Raw genomic sequence first — 26,973 nt, 5'->3', positions numbered from 1 at the left:
GATTCTCAGTCCCCAGCACATCATGTGTCTTGGGTAAACATGCAGTGGTGATTGCTGCACTGTGGGCACCACACCCAGATTCCCAGAATGCTAAGCCCAGGCTGTTTTCTACCAAGCCCCAAGCTCCCTTCCTCTAAAAAAGGGTGTGTCATTTTAAATAAGACACGGAGACAATTCGCTGCCACAAGCCGACCTTACAGACAGGCCAATGAGCAGACAGCAGGCTGTGGCTCCCCAGCCTCTAGCCTCTCCCCTGCAGCCTCCTGGGTCCCCCTCAGAACTCTCATTTACTTGGCCACCCTTCTCTCCATTATTGCTATCTTATCTGTTAACAAATCTGGAAAAAAGAAAAAGAAAAAGAAAACAGTAAGGCATATGAAACCTTATTCAAAAGACACAGCGGGAAAAGTCATTTTTTTCAAAATTTTTTACTGTGGGATTTCTTCACTAAAGTACAAGGTAACAATGATGTTGAGGATGATGGTAGTGGTTTGTCAGCGAGGTCAAGGACACCCAATGTTGCCTTCTGGGATGGCTAAACCCCAGCTTCTGTGGCTTTTGTACCTACAACAGGATAAGGGCCACAGTTTGCACCCGTCCCCTGACCCTGCTTCCAGAATTAGCCATTCTCTTCCTGGGCCACTTTGGCAGGTAACAGACTTCTGCTTCTCAGGAGAGGTGAATCTACCCCGAGCATGTCTGTTCCCTTCTGCAGGCCACCAAAGCCACCTTCTGAGGAAAACTGTTCCTGGGACCCCATTGCCCTGGCCCCCAGCTGGGGACCTAAAGGCAGCCATCAGAGGCAGGCCAGGGGTTCCCCGGCTCTGCTAACCCCCAGTCAGTGGCTCTCTGAAGCTCCTCAGTGCGACAGAGTGCCTGCGGGTACCGAGTGTGAGCCAGCAGTAGGAGGAAGAGCGCCTCCAGGACAGGGCGGGAAAGGGAAGAGGCAGCAGGCCTGTGACACACCGTGGTGTTGGCTCTGCAGTCCCCAGTCTCCACAGCGGGACGTCCCAGCCCAGTAGACTTCTGTTGACTGACAGGTTCAATGCTACCTAACACCAGGAGGGAAAGAGAGGGACCAGCAATAGAAACAGCAGTCCTGTCTCTTCAGGGGCTAAGCATTAGCGCCACACAATGCACCGATCAAATGTCACCACGCCAGGCCCTGGGATAAGTGTTTTCTAGGTGGTTGCAGGACCCGGGAGTCGCAGCGCAGGTCGCTGCGGGCCCCGGGCCACGGAGGCTCCACCGAACTCGGCTACGGCCGCCAGGGGGCAGCGGAGAGGCGGCGCGGCTCCAGGAGCGCGGAGCGGGGACGCAGCGACGTCGGCGCCGCCGGATCGCGTGATCGCGCTGCCGCCCGCCCGCAGCCGCCACAGTCATGCAGTCCCCGGCGGTGCTCGTCACCTCCAGGTGAGCCAGACTCCGTCCCGCGCCTCCCGCAGAGCCGAGCCGGGTGCGCGGGGCGGAGGGGCAGGCGCAGGCCGCCACCGCGGCGCCCCGGGCGGTTCCTGCAGGCCCAGCCGCCCCGCGTGAGAGGTGGCGTGCCATCGAGTGTCTCCTTTTTGCAGATGAGGAAACTGAGGCACCCAGAGGGTAAAGAATTCACCCAAGACCCAGAGGAAGGCCGGCGCCCGGCCGGTCCGTGCAGGCGCCCCAGAGGAGCCACTGCTCCCCTTTTCTTCCCACTTGGGTTCTTTTCTTTGGGGCCTGAAGATCGAGTTCCCCACCTTTCCGGCGCTCACTGTGGGCCAGGTTGGGCGTGGACACCGGGCCCTACTGGACAGACCCGCACCAGGTGGCAGGTGCTGGGACAGCTGTGCGTGCCGGTTGCCATGGAACGCTCTAACCCGGTGGAAGAGACTAGGGGCAGCTGCCAAGGAGGGAGCTCAGGGTGAAGTTGCAGCAGAGGCCCCTGATGAGTCCACCCTGGGTCAGACCTAGAGGACCCGCCAGGATAGATCCTGGAAAGACTGGGAGGAACGTGGTTTTACTCTTTCCCCCTTTTAAACGGCCGCAGTGATGCACTTGGGGTATTTTCATATATGCCACACCTGTGCTGTAACACAAAATCTTGGGCTAGGAGAGCAGTTTGTCATGTACATGAATGTGTGGCCCAATCCAAACGTTAACATTCCAGCTGTAACCTAAGCTACCTGTGACTTCAAGTCTAAAAAGAATAGAATTCTTTCTGTGAGCCTTGGGGTTGGAACCTGTTGGTCTCTGCTTGGTAGTGAGGCTGCAGGTTGCATCTAGGTTGGCAGAAGAGGTTACCCTATTGCCTAGAAAGTCTCCTCTTTCTGAGTCTCAGTTTCCTTTTCTGCAAATTGGAGAAACAGGTAAGAGCACATCAGCAGATTCCTTGAGTTGCACTGTGTAGACTTATAGAGTGTGACTTTGGGGCTGGGTACTTGGGAAGGGAGCTTTCCTCACTGCCTACCCCCCACTCCCCACACACATGGTGTGTTAACAGGCATGAGGTGCTGCTGATGGAGAATCCTGCTCATTCCCTCCTTCCAGCAGGTACCGGCAGACCCAAAGAACTTGCCTGCAGAATATGTTCAAATGCCTTAGTCCAGCAGTGAAGGTGGCCTTTCCCTTGGGGGTAGCTCATGTTCCCAGCCCAGCTTCCCCCCACCACCCATCTTCACGTGCATACCTGCATTAATTCAGCCAGTAGGTGCTGAGGGCCTGTCCTGTGCCAGGGATCTGTCCAGATTCTAGGATACAGTGGTGAACAGAACAAGGTCCTGCCCGTGGTTCTTTAGTGGGGGCAGGTGAACCACAGGCAGATACAGAATATGGCAGCGATGAGACGTGCCTGGGAAGGGAAATTAAATGATGGGGTAGACAGCGATAGGAATGAATGCTGTTTTATTTGGTGTGGTCAAATGCCATCTTTCTGATAGACTGACAGCTGGGTAGGTCTCAGCTAGGCTCTCTGAGGGAAAGAGCTATGGGAAAGAAATCTTGACAAAGTGGGTACTCAGGCAGAGAGGACGGAGGAGCCAGTCTTGTGAGGCCAGTGTGGCTGGAGTGCAGGGAGCAGGGGAAAATGTCAGGTGATGTGATGAAGAGGTGGGTGGAAAGGCCAGGGACTTCACTCTGAGCTTGATAGGATGCCAGTGTGAGCTGACCTGGTTCACAGGGATCCCATGGCTGCTGTGCTGATGTGGTCTGCATCTGAGCAGAGCCTTCAGTGGGCAGCTGCAGAACAGCCATTAGCATCTGCTGCAGTTTCCCCAAGAATGCAATGGAGAGCAGGTGCTGGGTTGGTCCAGCATGTTGGGGTGGAGACGTGTAGATTCTGGATGTGTTGAGGAGATTGTTTCAGGTTTGCTGATGATTCAGTGTGGGGTGTGAGGACAAGAATGAGGAGGCAAGACCAGCTGCAAACCTTTTGTCCTCAGATGCCGAGAGATGGGAAGACCTCAGGGGCAGGTTTAGGGGTAGAGGGAATCAGCACTTGCCTGGCAGGTTAATTTTGAGGAGCTTGTTGACAGTCAAGTGAAGATGTCAGGAAGGTGGTAGGAAGGAGGATGGCCTTGAAAGGAGAGTTTGGATTGCAGAAAGGAATTGGGTGTCATTGGTTCTGAATGGTATTTAAAGCCTTGAACCTAGTCAGATCGCCTTGGGAGGGTACTTCGGAAAGAAGGAGGTCTAAGGAGGGCACTGTGGACCATCCAGTTGAAGTGAGAATTCACCTTCAAATGTAACAGCACAGAGGTCACAAGTGATGTGGGCAAGGGCAGTTCAGGTGGACATCATGAGGACAACTTTTCTGTTGGAATTGGTTCAAGGTAAACAGGAGAGGGAATATAGGTCACTCTCTTGAGTTTGGCTGGAAAGGGGAGAGAGAGCTGGAGGGAGAATAAAGCGGGGTCAAAGGACAACTTTTGTTATAGGGGAAGCAAGAGGATGGCTGCCTGCCAAGCAGATGATCCCATAAGGAGAGAGCATTGTGGTGCAGAAAAGAGGGCTAAGTGCAGAAGCTGCATTCCTGAGAATGTATGCCAGGTCCACGGCCCGTGGAGAGGCCTGTCATAGGAGGAGCTGCCAGTTTGGCCACTGCCCCAAGAGGGAGCAAGCCCAGTGGTGGGTCTTCTGATTGCTTCATTTTCTCAGTGTAGTAGGAAACAGCATTATCAGGGGATAGTGGGTGGATTTAGTTGTAATGTCTTGCTATTCAAGGGCTGGTCCCTGGAGCAGCGCACAGAGCAGCGTTAGCATCAGCTGGAGTTCACCCTCGGGGCTTGGACGCAGAATTGGCATGTTAAGATCATCACCAGAGGCCTTGTAGGCACATTCCAATTTGAGCAGCTTGGTCTAGGACGAAGGGGAGTACATTATGTCTGTGGGCCATGTCCTGCCCACCACTTGCTTTTTATGACTTAGGGTTCTATGAGAACACATCCTCTTTGTGAAGGTGTGGTCTATAGCTACTTTCATGCTCCAAAGGCAGAGTTGAACAACTACAGCTGAGATCAAGGGGCCTAAAAAGCCTGAAATATTTCCTGCCTGGTCTATATAAAGAAAGTTTTCCTTGGGGCATAGGAATGGAGAGTGAGTGAATTAGGCCCAGGTGCATCAGGCTCTCAACAAGGGAAGATCTCCAGCCCATCCCAGGCTCCTGAGTCAGCAACCTGCACATGCCTATCTCGCGAGTTCTCAGATGATGCCGATGCTGGTCCAGGAACCACACTTTGAGAACTTACATATAAGGTGAGGTAGGATTACCAGAGCCACTGCTGCAGCTTGAAGTTAGTGGCCATGAGTTTCAGGCAGGACTAGGCAGTATGTTTGTGCCTATGTATGTTGAGCTTCCAGGGCACAGGGGCAAAGGAGTCAGACAACTAGAAAACTGGAAACATGGTCTTTTTCTAGGCCAGGTCAGCCCTAGGTGAGAAGGCAGGGGAGCCGAGGCCTGGGGCGAAGGGATTCCAGCAGTGGAGTGGGAAGCTCAGCCAGTGAGGCACAGGCATCCTGGTGCTCTCAGACCTGGGACACTTCCAGGGAGCCCAGCCCACTGGAGATTCTGGCATTTGAGGGACTAGAGGGCCGGGAGGGGAGATGAGATTTGTCCTGAGGTCCCCTCCAGTCTTCTTTCTAGCCGTGGGACCCTCCCCTTTGTCCCTCCCATCCATCTGTGCTTCCTTTTCATCATGATCCTAAAGAAACGGTGCCTCATTTCTTCATCATGCCCCAAGGGGCCACAGAGGCTCTGGTACGACTCTCAGGATTGAACCCTGGCCCTGCCTGGACCCACTGAGAGTTCACACGCCCCTCCCTTGGTGCCCGTTTCCCTGTCTTGAAGGTGTATTTGAGCAGTCACACTACTGTGGGGCCATGGGAGGTGGAAGTGACTTAGCACAGTCCACCTGCTGGGGGTCTCGCTGTTGTTGTCCCACTCACCTTAGCCGCCAGTCTCCTTTCCCTCCTGTCCTGTGACAGCAGAGAGATGCCGAGCACACATAGTCTGCTCAGAGTCAGGCAGAGGACACTGTGATTTGACCACTGGCAAAAGAAGGAGAGGGCTGATCGGTGGCCAGTTTTTCTCAGAGCATCCCTCTGCCTTCACTGCACTTTGACACCTCCCAGGAGTCAGGTCAGCTGGGCCTTCAGGAGGGACTTGTGCTTATCCGTGTGCACAGCACACGAGCGTGTTCTTCATGTGTGCCCATCGGTATGGTCACTGGGTATGCACACACCATGAGCAGCATATCACAGTTGGTCTCCCAGTTTTTGACGGCTGCCTGGTGTTGGTGACAGGGCCAACATGTTTACCCTGTGGGGACGCAAGGAATCCATTTGGAGCAAGTCCCAGGGGATGGATGTTTGATGGACTGGGGAGTAATTCCAGAAGTGAAGGGCAAGACCAAGCAGTTTAAGCTCCAGAAGCCCGTCCAGGCCTGGAGCCGCAGCCTGCATTCTGAAGGGCCTGCCTGGTGCACAGCAAGAGTGTACCTGCCAGAGGTGTTCGTGTGGGGTGCGTTTGTCTACACAGGTCTGTGACACAGGTCTGCAGGATGAGGAATGTCCTCATGTCTGTTCTCCCTTTGAGAGAACCCCTCGTGGTTTCTTTGCTCCCAAACAGACCCTGGTGTCTCAATACCATTAAAAACTCTCCAAGAGCTATAGTTTAGCTAGTACCTTCTCAGCCTCCATTGGGAGATCCTGGCTGTCCAGCTGTGGAGGTTGGCCTGGTCAGTGCCTCACTGGCCACCTTCAGCATCACTCTCATTCCCCAGCTGGGCAGGCACGATAGCCAACCCCCCTGCCTTCTCACTGATGGAAGAGGTGTGAGTCTGTCCGGGTTCACAGACCCAGGCTCCTTCCCTGGCCTGCACAGAGCTCCAGGATGCCGTCTGTTCAGGTTCAGCACATGCTGAGTGTGTCAGATGCTTAACTCTTCATGATTTTATGTGGGCCTAATCCTTCCCCGTTTCCTGCTAGGAACAGACGTCTATACCAGAGGCAGGACCAGGCCTGGTCCTGGGAAGCAGGCTTTGTGAGGAGTTGGTATGTGGCATGGCAGGTGGCCTGGAGCAGTGACTGCAGAGGGTGCCCAGCGGAGCAGCTGGGCCCCCAGGCCCCCCCGGGCATTGCCAGGTCTGCCTGCATTTCACTGGTGAAGAAGTGGCTAACTTAAACTGAACTTGGCTTGCCTTCTTTTCCTTTGGTAGGCAAGTTCAGAATGTCCACACGGGCCTTGACCTGACCGTGCCCCAGCACCAGGAGGTGCGGGGCAAGATGATGTCCGGCCATGTGGAGTACCAGATCTTGGTGGTGACTCGGCTGGCTGCATTCAAATCAGCCAAGCACAGGCCTGAGGATGTTGTCCAGTTCTTGGTAAGCAGGGGACCATAGCCAGAATGTTCCAAGGGTACCTAGAGTCAAGATGGGCAGAAACACCAGGGTGCAAGTAGAATCAGGGTGTGGGCACTTCTCCATCCAGTTCTTGCTCAGGGGCTGGAGTGCCAGGCTATGTCACAGGTGGGCACAAGGGTGAATCAAAAGTGCACAGTCTAGGGAGACAAACTTGCACGTGTGTGGGCATTACTGTGAGGACAGAGTGGTGGGAGACATGGGGGGCTGTGAGAATGGGGAGTGGGGTGGGGAGGGTTTCAGTCCTGCTTTGTCTGCACAGACCCAGGCTCCTTCCCTGGATGGTACAGGAAGCGCAAGCTCGGGCCATCGTTGGGCCTAAGATGCAGGTTTTAGATTCATCCACTTGGAGGTGAGGTTAAAAGTCTGGGAGTAGATGAAGTTGCATGGAGAACAGGAGAAGTGGAAGGTGCAGAGAAAGGCTGAGGAAGGGATCCTGGGGACCCCCACAGGTCAGGGAGAGTCAAGGAGAGGGAAAAGTCTGCAGTCAAAACTGAAAGACTCTGGTGGGGTCATCAGAGCTAAGGGAAGAAAGTTTCAAGAAGGGGTGAATTCACATGTTCATTTATTTATTCTTTACCCTTTGGTCTCTTATAAAAAGGGTCTGGACCTGGCAACCAGGAAAGATAGGCTACAGGATTTTAGGACAGGGTAAAATGAGCTAGAGCCCTGCAGTCCAGAGGGAAGCAACCTGCTGCAGACTTGCTCACAAGTTGGTTCTGAATCTTCTGGCAGCCAAGGAAAAAAGGGAAACAATGAATTTTATAGCTTTGAAGACCTGTTTATAAAGACCAAATTCTAAGAGAAATATATGGCACAATCTTTCTTCAAGGGACATTCAGTAACATCATGAGAAGAGCCTAAAATAGCAGTGCTGTTTTTCGTGTGACTGCTGCTTAAACCCACTCTTGGTGAGAACCCAGGTAGAATGTGAACTGCTGGTTATGTCTGCATTGTTCCAAGAGTGACTCTGCTCTGGAGGGCTGTTTTTTAGCTCCTGGTAATCACGCTTTATTCAAGATGGGGTTCAACACACCCTTATCTTCAGGGACAAAAGCAGAAAGAGAGAACATTTTGAGATTGTGTTGCTGGACAGGAGGGAGCAGCTGCACTGTGGGAACCCTTGAGAGGCACCAGGTCATTGTGCTCTGTCCTGTGCTGCGGGCCCACCTCACATGCAGGGCGTATGTGAAGATGTCTGTAACAATTCCACATGCCACACCAGTGCTACTTTGTCCTCACCAGTGATGCTCATACCCTGTGTGGTCCCAGAGCACACTGGAAGGTACTTCTCAGACATTTTGAAGTACCTGCAGAAGCAAAGCAGAACTCCTTTCCTCCCTGTGGGATGATCTGGGGTGGGGTGTAGCCCAAAATTGCATGCCCCAAACCTGAAATCTCTCTGGAGCTACATGATTTAGATAAAAGAATTAATGAGCATTCAGCATCTACTCCCTAAAAAGACACATTTTTAAAAAAAAAGTATAGATATGTTTAATTGCTAACCATGAAGTAAAACTAGCCTTCAGGACTGGTAGTATGTTCAAGGCTTGGCAAACCCCTGTGTGTAAGCATGGTGCAGGCATGTGCACAGGTTCGGGGGCTGTGGGCTCTGTTACCGTCTGCCCAGTGATGGCCTGTGCACGGGGTGCATCACGTACATGAGTTCTCGTCTCAGCTCCCTCCGCTCTCAGTTCCTCTCCCTTGTTCTCCTTTTGTGGTTGGGGCAGGTCACTGATGGCTATGGGCCTTTGATGGTCTGGGAGCTCAGCCTTAGAACTCCTGTCCTCCCATGCTCTCTAGATTGGTGGGTCTGTGGGCCCAGCCCACATGGAGGACTCAGGCCAGCAGGGGGCGCTCGGCCCCCACTGCTGCCTGCTCTGCCTTCTTGGCTGGAGTCACCAGTCCTCCAAACAATGTGGGTCAGGGCCAGTGTTACCAGTCACTCTTTGAGAGGATCCCCCTGCCTTTCCTGAAGGGATATTCTTAGGAAAGCTCGAGAACCAGATTTTTGTACTGACAGCTGCTGACACCTATCCCAGGTGACTCCCCACTTGGGAGGTTCTGAAACCCCCAGCCATCTCTGGTATTTAGAACCTTAAAACTGGGGTGCTGAGTGACCCAGACATATCCAGTACAGGGGACCACCAGACCTCCTGAGCCCAAGTGAATGGGATTGTCCCTGTCTCCTGCTTGCCAGCGTGTTCTAGAGAGTGCTAAGGGAACAGGCCAAGGCTAAGGGTGCACGTGTTAGTCACCCGTGCCTTTCCCCTCCACACTGCTACAGGCTCATCAGGGAGACAGCCCCAGCCTCTGGGGAAGCACTGAGGAATCCAGCAATGTGGGGGCTGTTGGTAGAGGCTGTGGCATAGGACAGGTGACTTTTCTCGTAGCCCACACCTGATTGTACAGACTACAACAATGGCACCACACCCTCTGTGCTTCACCCGCTCACCCGTATGAGACCTGAGCCAGCTGGAATATTCCATGTGGAGCAAACACACAGCAAGAGCTTGATAATTGAATGAGTAGATGATTAAGCTGCCTGGGAGTAATAGGGAGAGGCTGAGGAGGAAGAAGAGGTGGTCAACCTGGAGCCCTGCAGGACGCTGAACACCACCCTCAGGGACTCAGATGGCACTTGGGACCACCTTCAGCAGGAGTTTCACTCAGGTCCTGGCAAGCTGAGAGGTCCTGATGGCAGTGCCGAGAACCTGTTTCAGCAGTGCCTGATTCCACTGTGGCTTAGGATTGGCCCTGCTGGAAGGGAAGGCTGCTGCTGACGTACATGAGACAGCCAACAAGATTTCTGTGCTGAGAAAAGGTGACTCATGGCATTGCTGGAAGATTACCGGACAGTCTTCCAGCTACTGAGATCACCAGCTGATGCAACAGAAAGCCCAGGATGAGGCGGAGGCAGTGGTCTCTTGCAGGCCGGGGAAGGGTCCCTGTATCAATTGTCTTTACCTGGACCTGCAGCAGTACCTGGAATCCCACCATGGCTGCAGCTTTCCTTTGGGCCTCTAGGATTTTCCTAAGGGACCAGAGCCTGAGGTGGGGAAGCTGTGGAAGAGCAATAGGCAGGCCTGCTCCAGGCGCACTCAGGCGCACTCCGGTTGGGATTCTGGTTTGGGGGCAAGAAGACCTCTCCCCTCCTGCTCTTCACTCACGAAACCTCGTGCTCTTCTCATTCCAGGTCTCCAAAAAGTACAGCGAGATCGAGGAGTTTTACCAGAAACTGAGCAGTTGTTATCCAGCGGCTAACCTGCCACCACTGCCCAGAAAGGTGCTCTTTGTTGGGGAATCTGACATCCGGGAAAGGACAGCCATGTTCAATGACATTCTGCGCTGCGTCTCGAAGGATGCCCAGCTGGCAGGCAGCCCAGAGCTGCTAGAGTTCTTAGGTACCTAAGGCTCTGTCCAACATTCCTGAAGTCCCCCTGGCCCAGAACCTGGCCTTGCTGCCAGGGCGGAGCAGGAACCAGTCCCCAGCTGCCCTCCCCAGCCTGGAAGCTTTGACCAGGCTGTTGAGGCGGGTAGACCTCACTGACATCTTGAGCTGAATGGTGAGCTCTTGAAGGACTGACCGCTAGGGTGCCGGATGGGCTCACACTGTGTGTTCTCCCTAGTGCGCCCCCCAAGGCTTCCAGGCCAGCTCCTCCCTGAACACCCCTATACATACACCCTCCACCTCCTGCCAGCCAGGCCTAGGGACTGTGACATAGAGGGTAAACTGTGCTTCCACAGCTAGGCTGGTGAGCAGGACCCTTGGGACACTACCTCTCTGCCTCTGCCCCCACAGAGAGGCTTGTGACCCAGCACCCCTGCCTTCAGCAAGGAGACCTTGAGCACTGTCAGTCTGCGCCCCAGCCCTTTGCTCTCCCTTTAGTTTTCTCATCTGTAAGGTGGGGAGGTGACCAGCTGACAAGTGGTCATGTGTTAAGCACTTAGAACAGAGCCTACCTACCACACAGGAAGTGGTAGCTAAGATGATACCCCACCCCAGCACACTCTTGTCAGCTCCCGCCCCATGGCCTGAAGGCAGGAATTGTTCCCTGAGCCCTGAGGACAGGGCAGGACCACTGGGAGGGCTGGCCTCTTACCTGACTATCCCTCTTCAGGTCAGTGACTTAACCACTGTGCATCTCTTAATTCCATAGGACACAAGGGAATTTTTCAAAAAAAAGGTTGACAGCAGATAAACCAATTCAAAAAAAATAAGGGTCAGGGACAGAAGCAAAACCAGCAAGTGCACAGAAGGACTCAGATAAGACAGGGTCGCAGAACCCAGGTTTCTACTCTATTTCTGTGCCCTGTGCAAGGGTCTGGGGTTTTTTGCCTGCTCCATTTGCTCCAAAGCCAAAATCCTTTCTTCTCGCCTGGCCTGTGATGAGGGGTGACTGCAGCTGGAGGAGAGGTTCAGGTGTCCCCACCCCTCTCTTTTGGAGAGATAGGTGGTCCAACTTCCCTTGCTGCCGTGCCTGGTTCCTCTTCTGTAAAATAATGTCTCACGGGGTTTGTGTATTCACATGTCAGATGCTTGTTACATGAAATTGAAGGGACATGGGCTTTTGGATATCTAAAAGAAAAGAGCAGAATATACAATATGATCATCACCACTCGCTAAGTACATCCTGTATAGGCATTAAAAAATACTCTTAAGTTTTGTTTTTTTTTAACCTACAGGGAGATATTTTAAAAAGTGAAGGCTCTGAAAGATAAACTACTCAGTCACTATTTAGATAGAGACAAACAAGTAGTCGGACCCACGCTTCTCAGACTCTCCGCAGGGGAGGACTAGCTTTTTTATTCCCAGCCTTCGCAGACGTGTACTTTCACAAATGCCACCCACAGATGCTGCGGGGTGCCAAGCTGCTGTGGATGTTTCAGGATGTTTGCTCTCCCTTTCTGAATGTCCGTCATCCTGGACACCTGTCTGTGGGCCACACTTTGAGATCTAAATCAGATTGTAATGGAGTGATATTGTTTGTTCTGGAATCTTCTACATGCTCACTCTTTGTGCTCATCGAGGTCATAGTCTGATTGCTCCAGCTCTGTGAAGCCTCTCTGGTTGGATTGGCAGAGTCCCTTGCCATGTCCCACACTGCAAGATGGTTCTAGAACTATGCTGTACACTGGTTGGTGGAACGCACCCCAGCCCAGGGGATGTGGACTCAGCCAGCCCTGCCCTGCCGACAGGCTTTGGGCTATTCAGGAACCACCACCTTGGTCTTGCTCTGAAGCTCCCCCTGTGACTGTACCATGCCAGGCATCCCTGGAGAGCTGCATTAGGCCCCTGATTGCCCCCCGGATGATTGCTGCCTCCCATCCACATAGACCTGTCATTCTGTTCAGAAGGAACTTGGTCCCAGGGAGCTGTGGGATGCCCCAGGCCTCAGATCCTGGCATGAGGGAGTGCAGTGATCTCTAGCTCTGGGGTGGGCTTCAAGCTCCTGTTCTGCTTTCTCCCACAGGCACCAGATCCCCAGGGACTGGAGGTCTCACCAACAGAGATTCCTCTGTTCTAGATGACACAGCCAGTCAGCCAGGGGACGATGAGGAAGCTTTTGATTTCTTCAAGCAGCAGGACCTAGTGGCAGGTGAGGGCCCACCCATCCTGGCCCATAAGGATGCAGAAAAGTCCTTGGAAGAGGAGGAGGAAGAGGAGGAGGCATTGGATCCATTGGGCATTATGCGGTAAGTCTCCTTTTGTCAGAGGGACCCCCTTGGCTCGTTCTAGGCTTGGTGGAGACAGCCCTTCCCTCCCTCTTTTCTGGAGTCTGAGAAGACCCTGAGCTTCCCAGGTCACTCACTCACAGGCATGGGGAGCCACAGGGCCTTAGCCCAATATGTTCAAGGGATCTGGCTCTCTGTTCACCTTTTTTCTTTCTTTTTATTTATACATGGCAGTTGAGTCAACTTTGACATATTTATACAAACATGGAGTATATCTTATTCTAATTAGGGCCCTAGTCTTGTGGGTGTACATGATGGTCATTCACTGTGGTGGATTCATATATGAACACAGGGAAGTCATGTCAGGTTCATTCCACTGTTTGCTGTTCCTGTCCCCTTCCATTCCTTTCATTCCCCTTTGTTTAGTCCACTGAACTCTCTGCTCACTCTTCATGCACCCACATCTTTGGGGCTAGGCTCAGGTACCCTTGCCTACCCCCCGTGTCACTGGGTGCCCCCTACCCCTGCATTTATACCAAGGCCTGGCGAGCTGCCCCCAGGACAGCTTGGTAGCCCAGGCTGCTGGACCCAGCCTCCTGCCACCAGGGCCTGGGCTCTCCTTCTAGCCAAGTGCCTGGTGCTGTGACTGTACCTCCCTGGGCCTTCCTCACCATCTGTGAAGTCAGAGGATTGCCCTTGGCTCTGCTCCCGTGGTTAGTTGGAGGTTCCTATGAATCATGTGGTTGGAGGGGACTTGTGACCACAAATGCTGTATGTGATGCGGGAGGTAGAGCGCACATGGGTGCCTCAGCCAGTGGACAGTGTCCTTTTCCCCAGCATACACACGCACACATGTGCACACACTCTGGCTGGAGATGAAGAGGCAGGCCAGCCAGGCGACCCTTTTTCTTTCCTGGCCCTCTGACTACCTTCAGCCAATCAGCGAGCTGCTCCTGAGCCCCTAGTACATGTATCGTCCTATGCTGGGAGTGGGGGCAGGGAACACTGTTCAGATATCTGCTCCCAGGCCCTGTCTGGTGACACAGGTCATCCCAACCAGAGGGCAGTGGCTTCCTGAGGCTTGGGAGCTAGGACACTCAGCTACCCCATGGCTCTTGCTTTTTCTCTTTGGTCCAAGCAAAGTGAAATTCACATTTTCTGAGGACCTACTATGTGCTGGACATTGTACTTTGTACTTCACGTACTTTGTCTCATTGTCTCCCTGCCTTGCGAGCAGCTGGCAGTATCCTATTATAGAGATTAAAGAAACTGAGCCTGCATTGGCCAAGTGCCCTGCCTGAGGTCAGACAGCTGGCAAAGACTGGTACCAGAGTTGGAGCCGAGTTTGAAGTCCTGGTCTCTGGAGGGCTTGAAATCCTGCCTTTGCCACTTACCAGACATGTGCCCCTGACCATTTACCTCTTCTCTTCAGTTCTCCCCAGTGAAAATGGGCTCATGATAGTCCCTACCTCTCAGGGCTCTCAAGAAGATTAAATGAGTCATGTAGACGTTAGCCTTCTCTGTCATCATCCCCCGTTTTCTGTGGAATCAGATCCAAGACCAGGGTGCCCTTCTGCCTTCCATGATGAGCATGTCTTAGGGATTTACTAAGACCTCAGTCTGGAGAGGAGGGAGCCCTGTCTTCTAGGACCTGCTCCAGAAAGGAACTAGAGCCAGGGAGAAATCAGACAGAGGCAAATCCAACCTCAGCATGGAGAATGAGGCCCTAATAGCTCTGCCCCTCTGCCCCAGTGGGATGTGTGAGCAGTGGGCTGCTGGAGCATGAGGATGCACACTTAGAAAAGCGCCCTGTGCTCAGGAAGCCACAGCAGAAGCAGGGGTCTCTCTCCTTAGCGACCCTCCAGCCAGCCTTGTCCTGGAAGTTCAGGGCAGTGTGGATGATGCCAGAAGTCTATAATAGCCACTGCTTATCAGCCTGGCCCAGCCAGAAGCCCTTCTTAGGCTCTATTTTGGTATGGATAAGGCGTTGTTTGAACTCACTCTCTGTTGTTCTGAGTAACTACATGTAGTGCCAAACTGAGATAGACTTCTGTGGTTTGTGCCAGCCTTTGGCTGGAGGACATACTTAGAAAAGAGGCTCCTTTTTTGGGTAGGAAAATGCTCTTTGGGATTAGTAAATGCTGCCTTGAACTTCCTACTTGCTCCATTAACAGCTCACGAGGGGGATGGGTCAGCAGGCCTAGAATCCCCTGTACCCAGCTCTGCATTCCAGGGTCCTGGCTCTCAAACCCTAGGAAAGCTTAGCACCTAAGAGGAATCCCCTCTCCTGCCAGTTTTTCCTTTAAGAACCATGTGACACTAATTGGTGTTATCACCTCTGTCAAGAATAAGTAACATTTTTTGGAGCTTATTAAATGCTGAGAGCTGAGCTAGTTAGCATTTGCTTGCATTAGCTCATCCTGTCTTAGAGTCAGCTTTTCTGAATCTTTTTGCCCCCAGTAAAAAATGATGTTGTATGTCATAACTCAGGACATACATATTTCTTATAAAATGGAAACAAAAGTTTGAAGAATTCATATGAAACCTTACTAAGGGTATTGTGCTCTGATGGTTCCTATTCTGTTTCAGTTTTTGAAAAGGTCATGATGCATCAAACTGCTGTCAGGATCTGCCTTGGGCACAGTGCAGGAAGTGGAGCTCTGGGAGGCTGATACTGGCATTGACTTCATTTTGCATATTAGGAAACTGAAATTCAAAGTCAAGTTGCTCATCCACACTCATAAGGCCTGCAAATGGTAGAGCCAGGACAAGAGGCCACCTATAGTCTTTCTTGTCTTTAGTTGGTGTGCTTAGAAGGTAGGGCCCTAGGATTGTCCCCTTTCACAAATAGGGAAATTGAGGTCAGAGCTAATCAGGGATTTGACAAGAGCCTGGTATGTGGCAGAACTGAGCCTTAAGATCAGGTTTCCCACTGTGCCTCTTGTGGACACCCAGGGGTTCCTGTGGGTGGTCTTAGAGGGCTACCTGTCTCACCTTTGGTGGAGAACAATCTGTCCTTTGCAGGCAACTTATGTTCTACAGCATCTTTCTCTATGCTGTGCCCTCAGTTCCTTTGCACACATAGCAGCCCTGGCCTCCAGGCTGTGCCCACACCCCAAACCAAGCTCCCATCTGGGCCTGGCTCTGCCTTCCTGAAGCAGCCATGTTTCCATGCACCGGCCTCGGTCCTTCCCTGCCAAGGCCGCGGTGGGGCGCTGTGGCTCCACCTAGAGCCGCCTGGGAGGGTGGGAGTTGCCAGCACAAAGCTGGGGTCTGACGCTTTTCTTTGTCTTTTCAGCCTGCCTCTGATTAGGAAGAAGGGCGTTATTGTGCCTTTAGAGAGACAGTAGGACAGAAAAAGCCCTCACCCTGGCCCATCTGACGCTACCACTGCCCTTTCTTGCTGGGACAGTTCTCTGTCCCTGACCCTGTGCATCCACATAACCACAGACAGGGAGCATGTGCCGTTTTATACTGTTTTTGCACTCGGTGTCTGTTTTGATTGCTTCTCCGTGTCGAACATAGTTTTCATATTTAACACTCTGTTTAGCTTCTTCATGGTTCTAGGAAAAATGAAGTTATGCCATTATGGTCTGCATTCTACTAGAAAAACTTGCTAGGGACATTTTTCACTGTGACTCAAATAAGATGCAACTAGTAGAGAAAAATGGAGAACACAGGAAGAAGTCCTTCCCTGTGGAGGTGTACACTTCTGAGCATTCACATCTTGTTACCCAGCAGAGGGGTGGTACCTGTGCTGTTCCATAGTTTGGTTTTTCAGTGTGTGTAGATCTTTCCAGGTCAGTGAATCCACATTTCCAGTTGTGCACTGCTTGTCCCTCAGGCCATGTGCTGTAGAACACTGCCAGACCCTGCAGGTAGAAGCTGTGGTCTCTTCCTGGGCTTTTGCTGTGATAGGTAGTAGCTTGAGGAAGTTTTGCATGTACAGAGCTATGTCTGCTCAAGCATTTCCCCTAGGTCCAGAGTCCGGCGCAAGGTCCCCAAAGCTGTAGCAAAGAGGCTGCAGCAAAGGGCTCTTTGACAGTTAAGTTCCCTCTGTGGTTGGTGGGGGGGCTCTGCTTTTACAAACCCCTCCCACTGCAAGACTGCTTCCTCCCATCTCTCCTAGCCCAGTGCCCAGTCACAGGGAGCCTGCTACAGGTCCTAGGTCCCTGAGGATTCAGGTGCTCTTGGGTCAGGCTGCCTCTGTACACCCTGAGAGGCAAATATCCTCCCAGACTTTTTTTTTTTTTTTTTTATGGTGCAAGGCTGGAACCCAGGTGCTTGAGCTTGCTAGCTAGGCAAGCACTATACCACCAAGCTAACCCCAGTCCATCCAAGACTCTCAAGGTGGGGGTCCCGTGCTAAGGCCTCCAGTGGTGAAACTGCGTGTTTCTTTGGAGTGCTTTTCCATCATAATTTTTATAGAGATTTTGTTTTATTTTTCATAAAATAACTACAGGTGTTTCAATATAAAAATAATATTTTACTTCTTGTATTAGGATGAAATCACTGCTCTGGGAAGACTATTTGGTTTAGAATGCCCCTGGCATACTGTAAGTGTCACAGATTTCCTGACCCTGCATTCAGAACTTAAGCGGACCCCCAAAGTGAGCCATGATTCCCGTGTCCCCACTTTAAGGACAACATGGCCTTAGCCTACCCCCTGAGGGGCCCTGGACCTGTCTCCCTCTTTCTAAATAGCTACCATCTCTCCTGGACTAGGGCCTTGAGCCCAGGTATCCAGGTCTTCTAGAGATAGCCAGCTGGGGACTATGTCCAACCTAGAGCTGCTTAGAGATGCAGATTCTCAGCCCCCTGGGATCTGGGCAGAACAGCCCTTGAGGTAAGTCCTCTGTGAGCTCATGTTACAGAAGCCCAGAAATCAACCCCATTGAGTGCCTGCAGCCCCCAGGGTACCTAGGAGGGGTTCCACGTTCAGGGCAGCCCCTCCTTGACTCTGCTCCTCACCTCCTTGTGCTCCTCTTGGATTTTCCCTTCTGCCTGTGCTCTTCCTTGATTATCAGGGCAGGGGAGGCATGAGCCAGGGCTGGTGGGGCCTTAGCTTGCACTGTGCCCCCATGGCACCTGGAAGGACCCTGGCCAGACCCCATGCAGGTGAGGAATGCAGGAGGCAAGAGATTGTCGGGAGCTGCTCTGGAAATACACGCCCTTAAGTCCCGAGCAAGAGATACTGAACAATTATTGTTCCCCGAAATAACTTGGGCTTTACCTCCCCTCAGATAATGAGGCGTGGCTCCAGGAGTAGGTGTTACCTGGTGGATTGATTACACTCACCTATTTCTTTGTAATCCTACCCCTTTGCCCTTTTGGGGATAGAATGTTCCATGGAACCTTCTCTTGTGTGTCCCTATATAAGAATAAAGAATTCCAATGGCTCTCTCTATTTCCACAGACCCCTAAGGTCACAGAGTAGTCCCCGTATTTCGAAAAGATACTTCTGTGTGTTTGCGTGCTTTCTTTGCCATTTTCTTAAGTTATTGGAATAGTCAGATTTTGTGAACCCAGAATTAGGTCGCCAGCTAGGATAGATGGTGATAGGAGATGCAGCCCTCTTTGGCCTGACCCCACTGCAGAACTGTATTTCCCTTCCAAGTACTGCTCCCAGTCTGGCCTGCATGAAGGGACTCATGGGGACCACAGATGGAGCAGTTGTTTCTGCCTTTTTTGCTTCAGTAGCAAAATCTGTGGTTCAAGGAAAGCCTCCTACTGAAATCTCCTGATGTATAAAACAGACCAAAGTAGGATTGCTTCAGTTCAGACAGGAGTGGGGGCTGGATCTTTGGGCCTCAGCCCCACATTCAGAGGTGGCCCTAGACAGCTTCGCAGAAGCCAGGGCTCCTTAGAGCATGGTTTGTAAGCCACTGGGAAAACTGGGACCCAGGATGTGTGAACCCCAAGCCAGGTTAGAAGCAGACAGTCCTAAGTTCAAATCCCAGCTGGATGGAGGCACTGGGCAGGTGGCTGGCCTTCTCAGAACTGCAGGTTCATCTTTATAAAGTTGGGCTGAAGTCCAAGCCAGGGGTTAAAGGATGGAAGGGAAGTTCTTTGTAAAATGGTATCACTACTCAGGTTCACTCTGAAGGGATCTGCGTGTGTGTTCACAACAGTACAGTGCAGGAGGCAGCTTTCTCATTTCCTATCAGCACTGTGTGACTCACCATGGCTTTGCCCACTGCCAGGTGCATCATACACCTGGAGGTGGCAGCCTTGCCAGGATCCTAGCCTCTGTGCCTGAGAGGAAGGGCCTTGCTGGCATTAATGGTGTTTTACTCCTTCGGGATGGGATCTTGGAATTCATGTCTGCCATCCTCCTGTCTGAGGCTCTACCCAAGTTGAAACATTCTTAGCATGGCAGAGTCGTTAAACCTGAGGTTCCCAAGATCACACAGGAGCAGGCTGAGAGCAGGATGGGGGTCCCCTGACTGTGGGCCCAGGACTTTTTCCTTCATCCCTTACTGAGACCCCCATCTGTGTCAGGTACCGAGTTCTCAGCCCTCATCTGTTCACTCTGCACTTTGATGATGTGGGTGACTGGTATCTGCACAGCAGGGCAGCCAGCTCCCTGCCCACATCATGTCACATTTGGGGTGCTGGGGAAGGGTTATCATCGGATAGAAATGAAGAGCCCCCCAAATGAGAGCCAGCACAGGGTATTTGCTCAACTTATGGTAGCCAGGGAGGAGTTGGCCACCATCACCTGCATTTACCAAAGACTCTTTAAGCTGGCAGGGGAGTGGCCAGCTTCACCATGGACACAAGAAGGCTTTGTGTGCCCTCACTGGGGGTTATTGACATAAGGAAGTAGAAGCAGGACATCCTACATCCTACCTGAGCAGTTAGGGGAGCATGTTTCGCTTTCTCTGGCTTGTCCTACTGAACTAGAAATGGAGGTGACAGTTAGGGACATGGACGATTATTGGTCAAGACTTGACTCTTGCAGAAGCCGTGGTTTGGCATCCTGGGCTGGCTGCTGCAGGCTGTGAATCTGAGTTCTACTTTTACATGTGGCTTGGCCTTTGTCCCTTTGTAAACTCAATCTCTGTGGATGATTTGAGTGCTTGCCTTAGGGCAGAGGGTTGCAGAGCCCCCACAGCAGAAACACTCTGGTTTTCTGGTGGTGTATGATGGGTGAGGGACAGTGCTGGTCCTTATGCAGAGAAGGTGAAATGGTATCACCCACAACCCAAGAAGGGGGACTTGTTGCTGGGGCCCTGTACCCCAGAGTCGGGATTAGCCCTGGAGGGATCTGGAAAGTCAGACTTTAGTTATTGAAAGGATGACCCTGGGTACCATAGCAATGATAGTGTCCAGGGTGGCTCCCCACAGTGGATCCTTTTCCCTGTTATGGCCCAGGCCATAGTCTGCTGGGTGGAGAATGTAAGTGAACCTGGACATTATCAAGCAGAGACTGCGATCTGGGGCCTCTGGCCTAGCCCTCTGCTCACCTGCACATGAACTCCAAAGTGTTTCTGTGTCAGTTGCTCCCTTTAACAAATGAAAAAGCACATTATGTGCCGGTCTGGGTCACACACAGGTTCTCCTGCAAGCCCTTCGGCTGCTTCTCCCACAGCAAAGGCCAGAAACCCCCAGGCCCCTCAGGATATGCCGACTCCCCTCAGCCCCTCCTCTCCCTGTGCACCTGCTGCCCAGCTGTTGGGCACTGCCACCCTGCCAGGCACTGCCCACCATGGCATTTGCACAGAGCTGTCCCCTGCCAGAGGTACAATGTTTTCACCTCTGCTCACCCTCCCATCCAGTCCTGAGAAAGCCCAGGGAGGTATCCTGGCCATCAGGTGTGGGGGGGGGGGCGGGGAGATGCTCCCTGACACTGCTCTCCAGGGAGGCCTTGTGCTGGTGCCACAGCAGATAGCGCTGGGCTAGAATGAATTTCAGAAGCTCATTTCACCAGCACGAAGAAGCCAAAAACAGAGTGTAAGATGAAAATATGAGAAGTTCTTTATTTTAAAGCAGAAAATTTGCATCATTGGAAAGGAGGTTGATTTGCCTGTTTGGTTAGGCATCATCCTGGCTTTGAAGGTAAGGGCCCTGTGGTGGGTCTGGCGGTGGAAGGGACTCGCCTCCTTCTGTTCAGACCCAGTTGCGCTGGCTTTGTCTGGAAGATCCTCTACCACTCCCTGGTACAGGGGCCTGGGCAGCTGGTACCCAGCACTGGTCCATCAAAGTAAGGAGGCTGAATCTGGAATGGCGCCACTGGCCCCCTGGGTAACCGGAGGGGAGGACATTCTTATGTGTCAGTCACTATCACAGAAGTGCCTGAGCCACAGGGAGTAGGGCGCTTCTTGGCCAGTCAGAGCTTTGGAGCTGTCAGCCACAGCAGCTGCTGCCCCTCACTCCTGGGTACTGCACTGCACGCCTGCCTGCAGGTTGCGGCCTGGGCTGTGCATCTGTCTGCTGTCAGGCACGCAGCAGGAAAGCTGGCGTCTTCGCGTGCAACACGCGGGTGCTTAGGCATTAGACCTGCCTGCCTCGTGTGCCTTGTACGCAGCCAGACTGTCTTTCCAGTGGTCCCTGTGACCTGGGAATGTTCACCAGGATGCCAGGAGCTTCCCTCCCATTCTCTGAAGACCTCTCTGTTTGATGCCTCTGGGCCCCATCCCTGGTGACAAGAATCTAATCTGTCGAGGAAGAGAAGAGGGCATCCTTTGTCACGTCAGTGAGGGATTTGTCGCCCGTCAGTGCCAGGTGGGCTGCCGGGTGGTGTTGCAGCACTGGGAGGTGCGTCTGCCAACAGCTAGGTGGACACTGATATAGGAGTGGAGGAGGAGGAGGAAGAGGAGGGGGGAAGATCACCAGGGAGTGAGAGAAGGAAGGGCTCAGAGACTGAGCGACTCACGTCACTGATGGAATTACCGACCCAGCCATCCGTCAGTGAGGGCAAGGCCCAGCAACTGCACAGACAGCTCCCTCTGCACAGGGCTCACGTTCACCATCCGCTCTGTGGTCATGTTTGGCCTCTGGAGCTCTCTGGCCTCGCCTGCCTCCCGCACTGCTCTGCAACCTGGGGCTGGTTGTTTTCTCTGAGGGTCATGAGCAAAGGCTCCATGAAGAACCAGGCTTGCTGCCCTTCCCCTCACTGTGCTGCAAACCTGAGGGGTTCCTTGTCACTTAGAGACCTGGGTTCCTGGTCATGCCCAAGTTGGGCTCCTGCAGACACAGGGTTTCTTGCAGTTGGCTCTGAGGTCACTGCCCACCTCTCTACCGCTTCCTCAAAGAACCCCTCCTCCCTCTGCTCTGGCTGTGACATACTGTATCCCCTGTTTGGTAGTGATCAGGGTATCTGTGCTCATCCCTGTGCTTCTGGGCACAGTGGCAAGTCTTATTCATGTCTGTCCACATCACCTAGCACAGGTGGCTGCATGAGGGAGGTGCTGCATGAGTGCTAGTCATAGGAGGCTCTCCAAGGGGAGGGGTAGGTTGCTGATGGGTAGGGTGACTGACGGGCTGGCGGGGAGACCCATTGGTTGACTAAGAGATCTTCAGGGGAGCAATGGAGTGGGGGGCCTTCCAAACATGAGTGCTAAGATGGATGCTGGGAACTCATCTCTCCTCACTTGCTTTCCCCTCATCCCTGGGGAATAAGCAGAAACAAGTCTGAATTAGAGATGTGCTGTCTGCCTGCCTGTTTTCCTCTCCTCCTTCCTTGCATCCATCAACTGTCCAACCACCCAGATAGTAGCTGCCTCCTCCTCCCTCCCTTCTTTCTTCCCTTCCACCTACCCACCCTTCCATCTAGTATTCATTAAGCATCTCTCTGGACCAGGCCCACTGCTGCATCCCCAGAGCCAATCAGAACCATGAGGCTTTTAGGCTCCAAAGCTTCATGTTTCCTGATACCCTTTGTCTCCCCTTGGTGGGGTCTGAAGTATTGGGGGACAGGAAGCCCAATGGGTGGGGTGGGGCAGAGTGCCTGACTGAGCAGCCCCCCACGCCGTTTGTTTGCCTTATCTTAGTTAACAAAAGTTCACAAACGTCTCTAGGGAGAAAGACGCAGGTGTGAACAGTTTGAGAGGGAAACCCCCTAGAAGGAAAGTCCGTCTCATTCATGCTGACAGGCGCGCGCGCGCACACACACACACCTCTGAGCTTTCTCCTACTGCTGGTTGATGGAAACTACTGTTCCTGCCCCATGGGGCCATTAGCTGCATAGGATGCAGGTTTGATCCCAGGAAGCAGGGAAGGGGCCATGGGGAACATGGAACATGAAGCTGCTGCTGCTGCAGCCACAGCGCAGCCTCAGGCTGCACTTCTGGAACTGCCTGACCAGGTGCAGGTGTGCTGGGCTGGGGGTCTCACTGCTGCAGTCCCTACCAGATCCAGGGACAGAGACCAAGCAAAGGATGGTTGCAATGAGTGATCAAGGGACAGAGGTGACAGGGCAGAGCCATTTCATTCCACAGGAAATTTGAACCCGATTTCCAGGTTCCACCTGGGATTTCTGCCCACAGTCTTGGCTGGGATGGGACCATCTCCCTTGAGTCCCTGGCCCCTATTGGTACCCACTTTGAGGGGTCATGAGACTGCGCTGACTGTGCCTGATGGGTGAGAATGAAGGGCAGCTGAGCCCTCCTGCTGCATGTTTTAAGAGGAGCCAAAGCACAAGTTTCTGGAAAGTATTTGCTGTTGGGATGGAGAGTCCCTCACCCCACCCCCAGTGCCAGCCCCACAGGGCCTCGGGATGGTGCAGAGTGGAGGCATGCCCCAGTGGCCTGTATACTGGATGAGAAAGTCAGGGACTAGGATGGGGTTTTCTGAAACAGACCCTGGGCTGAGTCCCTGCACTCCATCACTATCTAACCGACCGTGGGAATGGTCACCTCGGTGCCTGGCCACTGTAGCGTTCTGTTACTTTTGTCTGCCACTGTTTAGTCTGCATCACTGTTTAGGGCAGTGCCAGCCTCTCTGCACAGTTTTGCCACATAGTGTTGCCAACCTGAGCTCAGAGGGTGACCTCAGTCCAGTGGGACTGCCCGCCAGGCAGATAGCCGCATACGATTTCAGTTTCCAGTAAAAAGTGCATTCTCGTTTGCGAAATCTTAAAATGACTTATGTTGGGCAGCAGCCGAAGGGCTTGGGTCAACATTAAAATGGAACCAAGTTTGTTTATTTACTGTTAGTGTCACTTAGGGTGACGTGGGTGATGTGCATAAGTTGTGAGCATGCAGCACATGAATGTCTGCCCATCCCTCTTACCAAGAAATAAAGCACTACCATGTCCCAGAAAATCCTGGGCCTCTCCTGCCACAAGCTGGCCTAGAGGGACCTTCTCAGCCAGTCAGTAACCAGGCTTAATCAGACCTGAGGGGGGCAGAGCCACGTGGGACCCTGAGTCCCAGATGCTTCCTGAAGAAGACTGTCCAGTGGGACCACAGCATTCATTAGAATAGTGGCTGGTACCCCATTTATGGAGGCGGGGGGTACAAAGGCTTTCTAAGGGTGCTTTTTGCTCTCCCAGGTCCCTGTCTCATACTATGTTTACCCATCTCCAGGTGGCTATAGAGGATGACTCTCTAGGCCTGTCCCCAAGTGGTGCCTCCACCTCAGAAACAAAAGCGTGTTCTCTGACCTGTGAGCAGGCAGCAGCCTGAGACCCAAGTGGGCCTTCAGAGTTGGGAGCTATCTGACCATCAGGATCTACTTGAGATGGCCACTTGGTTTCTCCCTGCCGTCCCCAACACCAAACACAGAGTGTGGCTGCTTCAGTAGCAGGAGCCTCACCACTTGTTGTCCAATCATGGTAAAGCAAACCTGCCTCCTCCCAGCTCCCTCTGCCTGCCTACTTCTCCCTCCTGGGGAAGGAGGACCTGTCTGTTGACTTAAGGGCCACTTCAGTTGCTCTGCCTGCCAGGATTGCTCGACTTGGCTGCTTTGGCATTCCCATGGTTTCCTTTTGGCCTGGTCTTTTCTGGCCTCAGCTTCCAGCAAGCCCAGTGCCTGGTGTGTCTCAGTGTGTCTCAGACTGTGGGCCCAGTGCCTAGGTGCAACTAGGAGGCCACTGGGGCTCTCACAAGTTAGTCCTTACCTTGTGTATTGTCTGTAATTCTCCAGCTCCAAGAAGTCCAAGAAAGGCCCCCAGGTGACGGTGAAGCCCAAGCCCTCACCCCGGCTCACCATCTTTGACGAGGAGGTGGACCCTGATGAGGAACTCTTTGGCCCAAGCAGGAAACTGTCCCCTCGGAGCCTCTTGAAGAACACACCCCAGGACTGTAAGTAAAACCCTAGCGTGAGTTCCCTTTGCTCTCGGTATCTGCTTGATGGCTGACCTCTATCCCAAATATCCTTTGTGAGTGGGATGTAAGTCTCTCTTTTATCCTGTTCCAACGGAATACGGGATCAGCTCATGGAGATTTTCTGCTTGAGAAATCCACCCTCATACCTGGTGTCCCTACAATCCAGAACACTCTTGGGCTGTACATTATTCTAAACATTCTACAGAGGAAGAGGTTTCTTTGTTGCTTGGAGAAAAAGTGCCTTCATTGTCTCTGCAGACAGATGTGGGCACTGGGCCTCTAGGCACCCTTAGGATGGACGGTGGTTGCTGGCCCACCTTGGACGTGTGTGCGACGCTGTATGATTATTTATTTATTTATTTATTTTTTATTTTTAAGAGAGAGAGAGAAATTTTTTTAATATTTATTTTTTAGTTCTCGGCGGACACAACATCTTTGTTTGTATGTGGTGCTGAGGATCGAACCCAGGCTGCACGCATGCCAGGCGAGCGCGCTACCGCTTGAGCCACATCCCCAGCCCATGATTTTAATTTTAACATTTTGTGTCACCTGCATAGACCCCACTGGAAGGGTCGATGCAGAGCTGGCAGCCTAGGGACTTTGCCTGTCCCTGTCTGACCTTTCCTTCTGATTCCCCAAATTCTCCTCCAGGGGGAGGGAGTGGATGTCACCCATTGATTCAGACAGTACTTGGTGAGCACCCACTGATGTCCAAACCCCAAACACACTGAGGAATAAGACCGGTCCCCGCATTCTCAGGGTCCCACAGGGAGACAGGACATTACCTGACTATTGCAGAGTAGCATGAGCCTGTACCAGGGCTGAGCAGAAACACTGGTTCCCGTGGAACAGCAGGCAAGACTTCCTGGGTGGCAGTGTAACCAGCCTGGCCTGTAGCCAGGCTGGGTCCTGAATGTTGGCTGGAGTTAGCCAGACTGCCAAGGAAAGGCATTCCAAGTAGAAGCCACGGTTGACACTCCCAAAGGGCAGCTGAGAGCAGCCCAGACGGGGAGGCAGGCTTCCTGTAGACAGGGACTTCAGCAGGACAGTGACTATCAGGGACCCCATGGCAGCAAGCGCCCCTGGCTGGCAGTGCCACTCAGTCCTAGCTCATTGGAAGACACTGTGACTTTGGGGTGAGCTGAGGGGTCCGGTTGTATTGGACCTGGGACCGTGACTGGTGAGTCAAGAGGAAGTTTCACCTAGAGCAGCGGGAAGCCAGTCAGGACTAGAAACTGGAGTGGGGCAGAGACAGATGGGTGTCCTAGGCCCACAGGGGCTGCTGTCCTCACCCTTTTGCATGCACCTGCTCCCTTTTCTCTAGTTTCCTTTGTCACTCACCTGGGTGGCTAGGAGGCTGGAGCAGTGTCTCTGCTCTGTCCCCAGCAGCTAAAGATGAGCCAGAGCTGCTCTGACCACTCTGCTGCTGCCTTCCCCACAGCCCTGAAGCTGTTTGATGACCCTGACCTTGGTGGGGCCGTCCCCCTGGGTGACCCCTTACTGCTGCCAGCCGCCTGTGAAAATGGAGGGCCCACATCAGGCCGGGGCCTCAGATCTGCATCTGAAGAGCTGTTCAGGTACCATTGTCCCAGGGGTTTTTCTCAGCTCTGAGCCAGCGACCCCTCCCAGGATGGGAAAGTTCACCAGCCTTGGCCTCCAAGGGGAGGGATCCTGGCCTACTCAAGGCCTTCGGCTGGGAATAACCAAGAGGCAGGGATGGGATTTGCATCCAGGGCAGCTCAGCGGGTGAGGGAACTTCAGTGTTCAGCCAGTCAGTTTCCTTTCTCACATACATTCCATTATGTGTAAAGAATGATAATTAAATTACATAACTCAAGAGCAAGTGTAACTGGCAGAGATGGGTTTGGGAACAAATAAAATTGATAATTCATAGCATGTGTCTCTCCCAGAGGGAGAAGAGCTCAGATGTACCTACAATGGCCCATCCCCTGGGAGGGTCCCATCAGAGGGATGATGGCTGCTGTTTCCTGAGCACTTGTTGTGTGTCCGGCAGTGTAGGAGACTCTACAACTTATTTAATCTTCACAACAGCCCCCAAAGCAGCTACTGTTCTTTGCATTTTACACAAAATCAAGCATGGGAGAGGTCACTTGTCTGAAGCTGCAGCTTCTGCCTGCCT

The 26,973-nt window shown here is 52.8% G+C and overlaps 1 protein-coding gene across 1 annotated transcript in view; it reads left to right on the top strand.

The window, feature by feature from the left end:
• The first annotated feature begins 1,308 nt into the window (after positions 1 to 1,308).
• Hs1bp3 (HCLS1 binding protein 3) overlaps positions 1,309 to 26,973 on the top strand; it is a 36,788-nt gene continuing 11,123 nt past the window's right edge. The window contains exons 1-6 of the mRNA XM_046441329.2: positions 1,309 to 1,413; positions 6,684 to 6,849; positions 10,082 to 10,289; positions 12,360 to 12,582; positions 24,652 to 24,809; positions 26,275 to 26,410. Of these exons, the coding sequence (XP_046297285.1) occupies positions 1,382 to 1,413; positions 6,684 to 6,849; positions 10,082 to 10,289; positions 12,360 to 12,582; positions 24,652 to 24,809; positions 26,275 to 26,410 (923 nt within the window). The 5' untranslated portion in view covers positions 1,309 to 1,381. The remainder of the gene's footprint in view (positions 1,414 to 6,683; positions 6,850 to 10,081; positions 10,290 to 12,359; positions 12,583 to 24,651; positions 24,810 to 26,274; positions 26,411 to 26,973) is intronic.

This window comes from Marmota monax, unplaced genomic scaffold (genome assembly GCF_021218885.2).
Source record: "Marmota monax isolate L192 unplaced genomic scaffold, Marmota_monax_Labrador192_F-V1.1 WCK01_AAM20220418_F8-fsc00010, whole genome shotgun sequence".
NCBI classification, from domain to species: Eukaryota; Metazoa; Chordata; class Mammalia; order Rodentia; family Sciuridae; genus Marmota; species Marmota monax.
The sequence above is the reverse complement of the archived record's forward strand: the minus strand, read 5'-3'. Positions and strand labels throughout refer to the sequence as shown.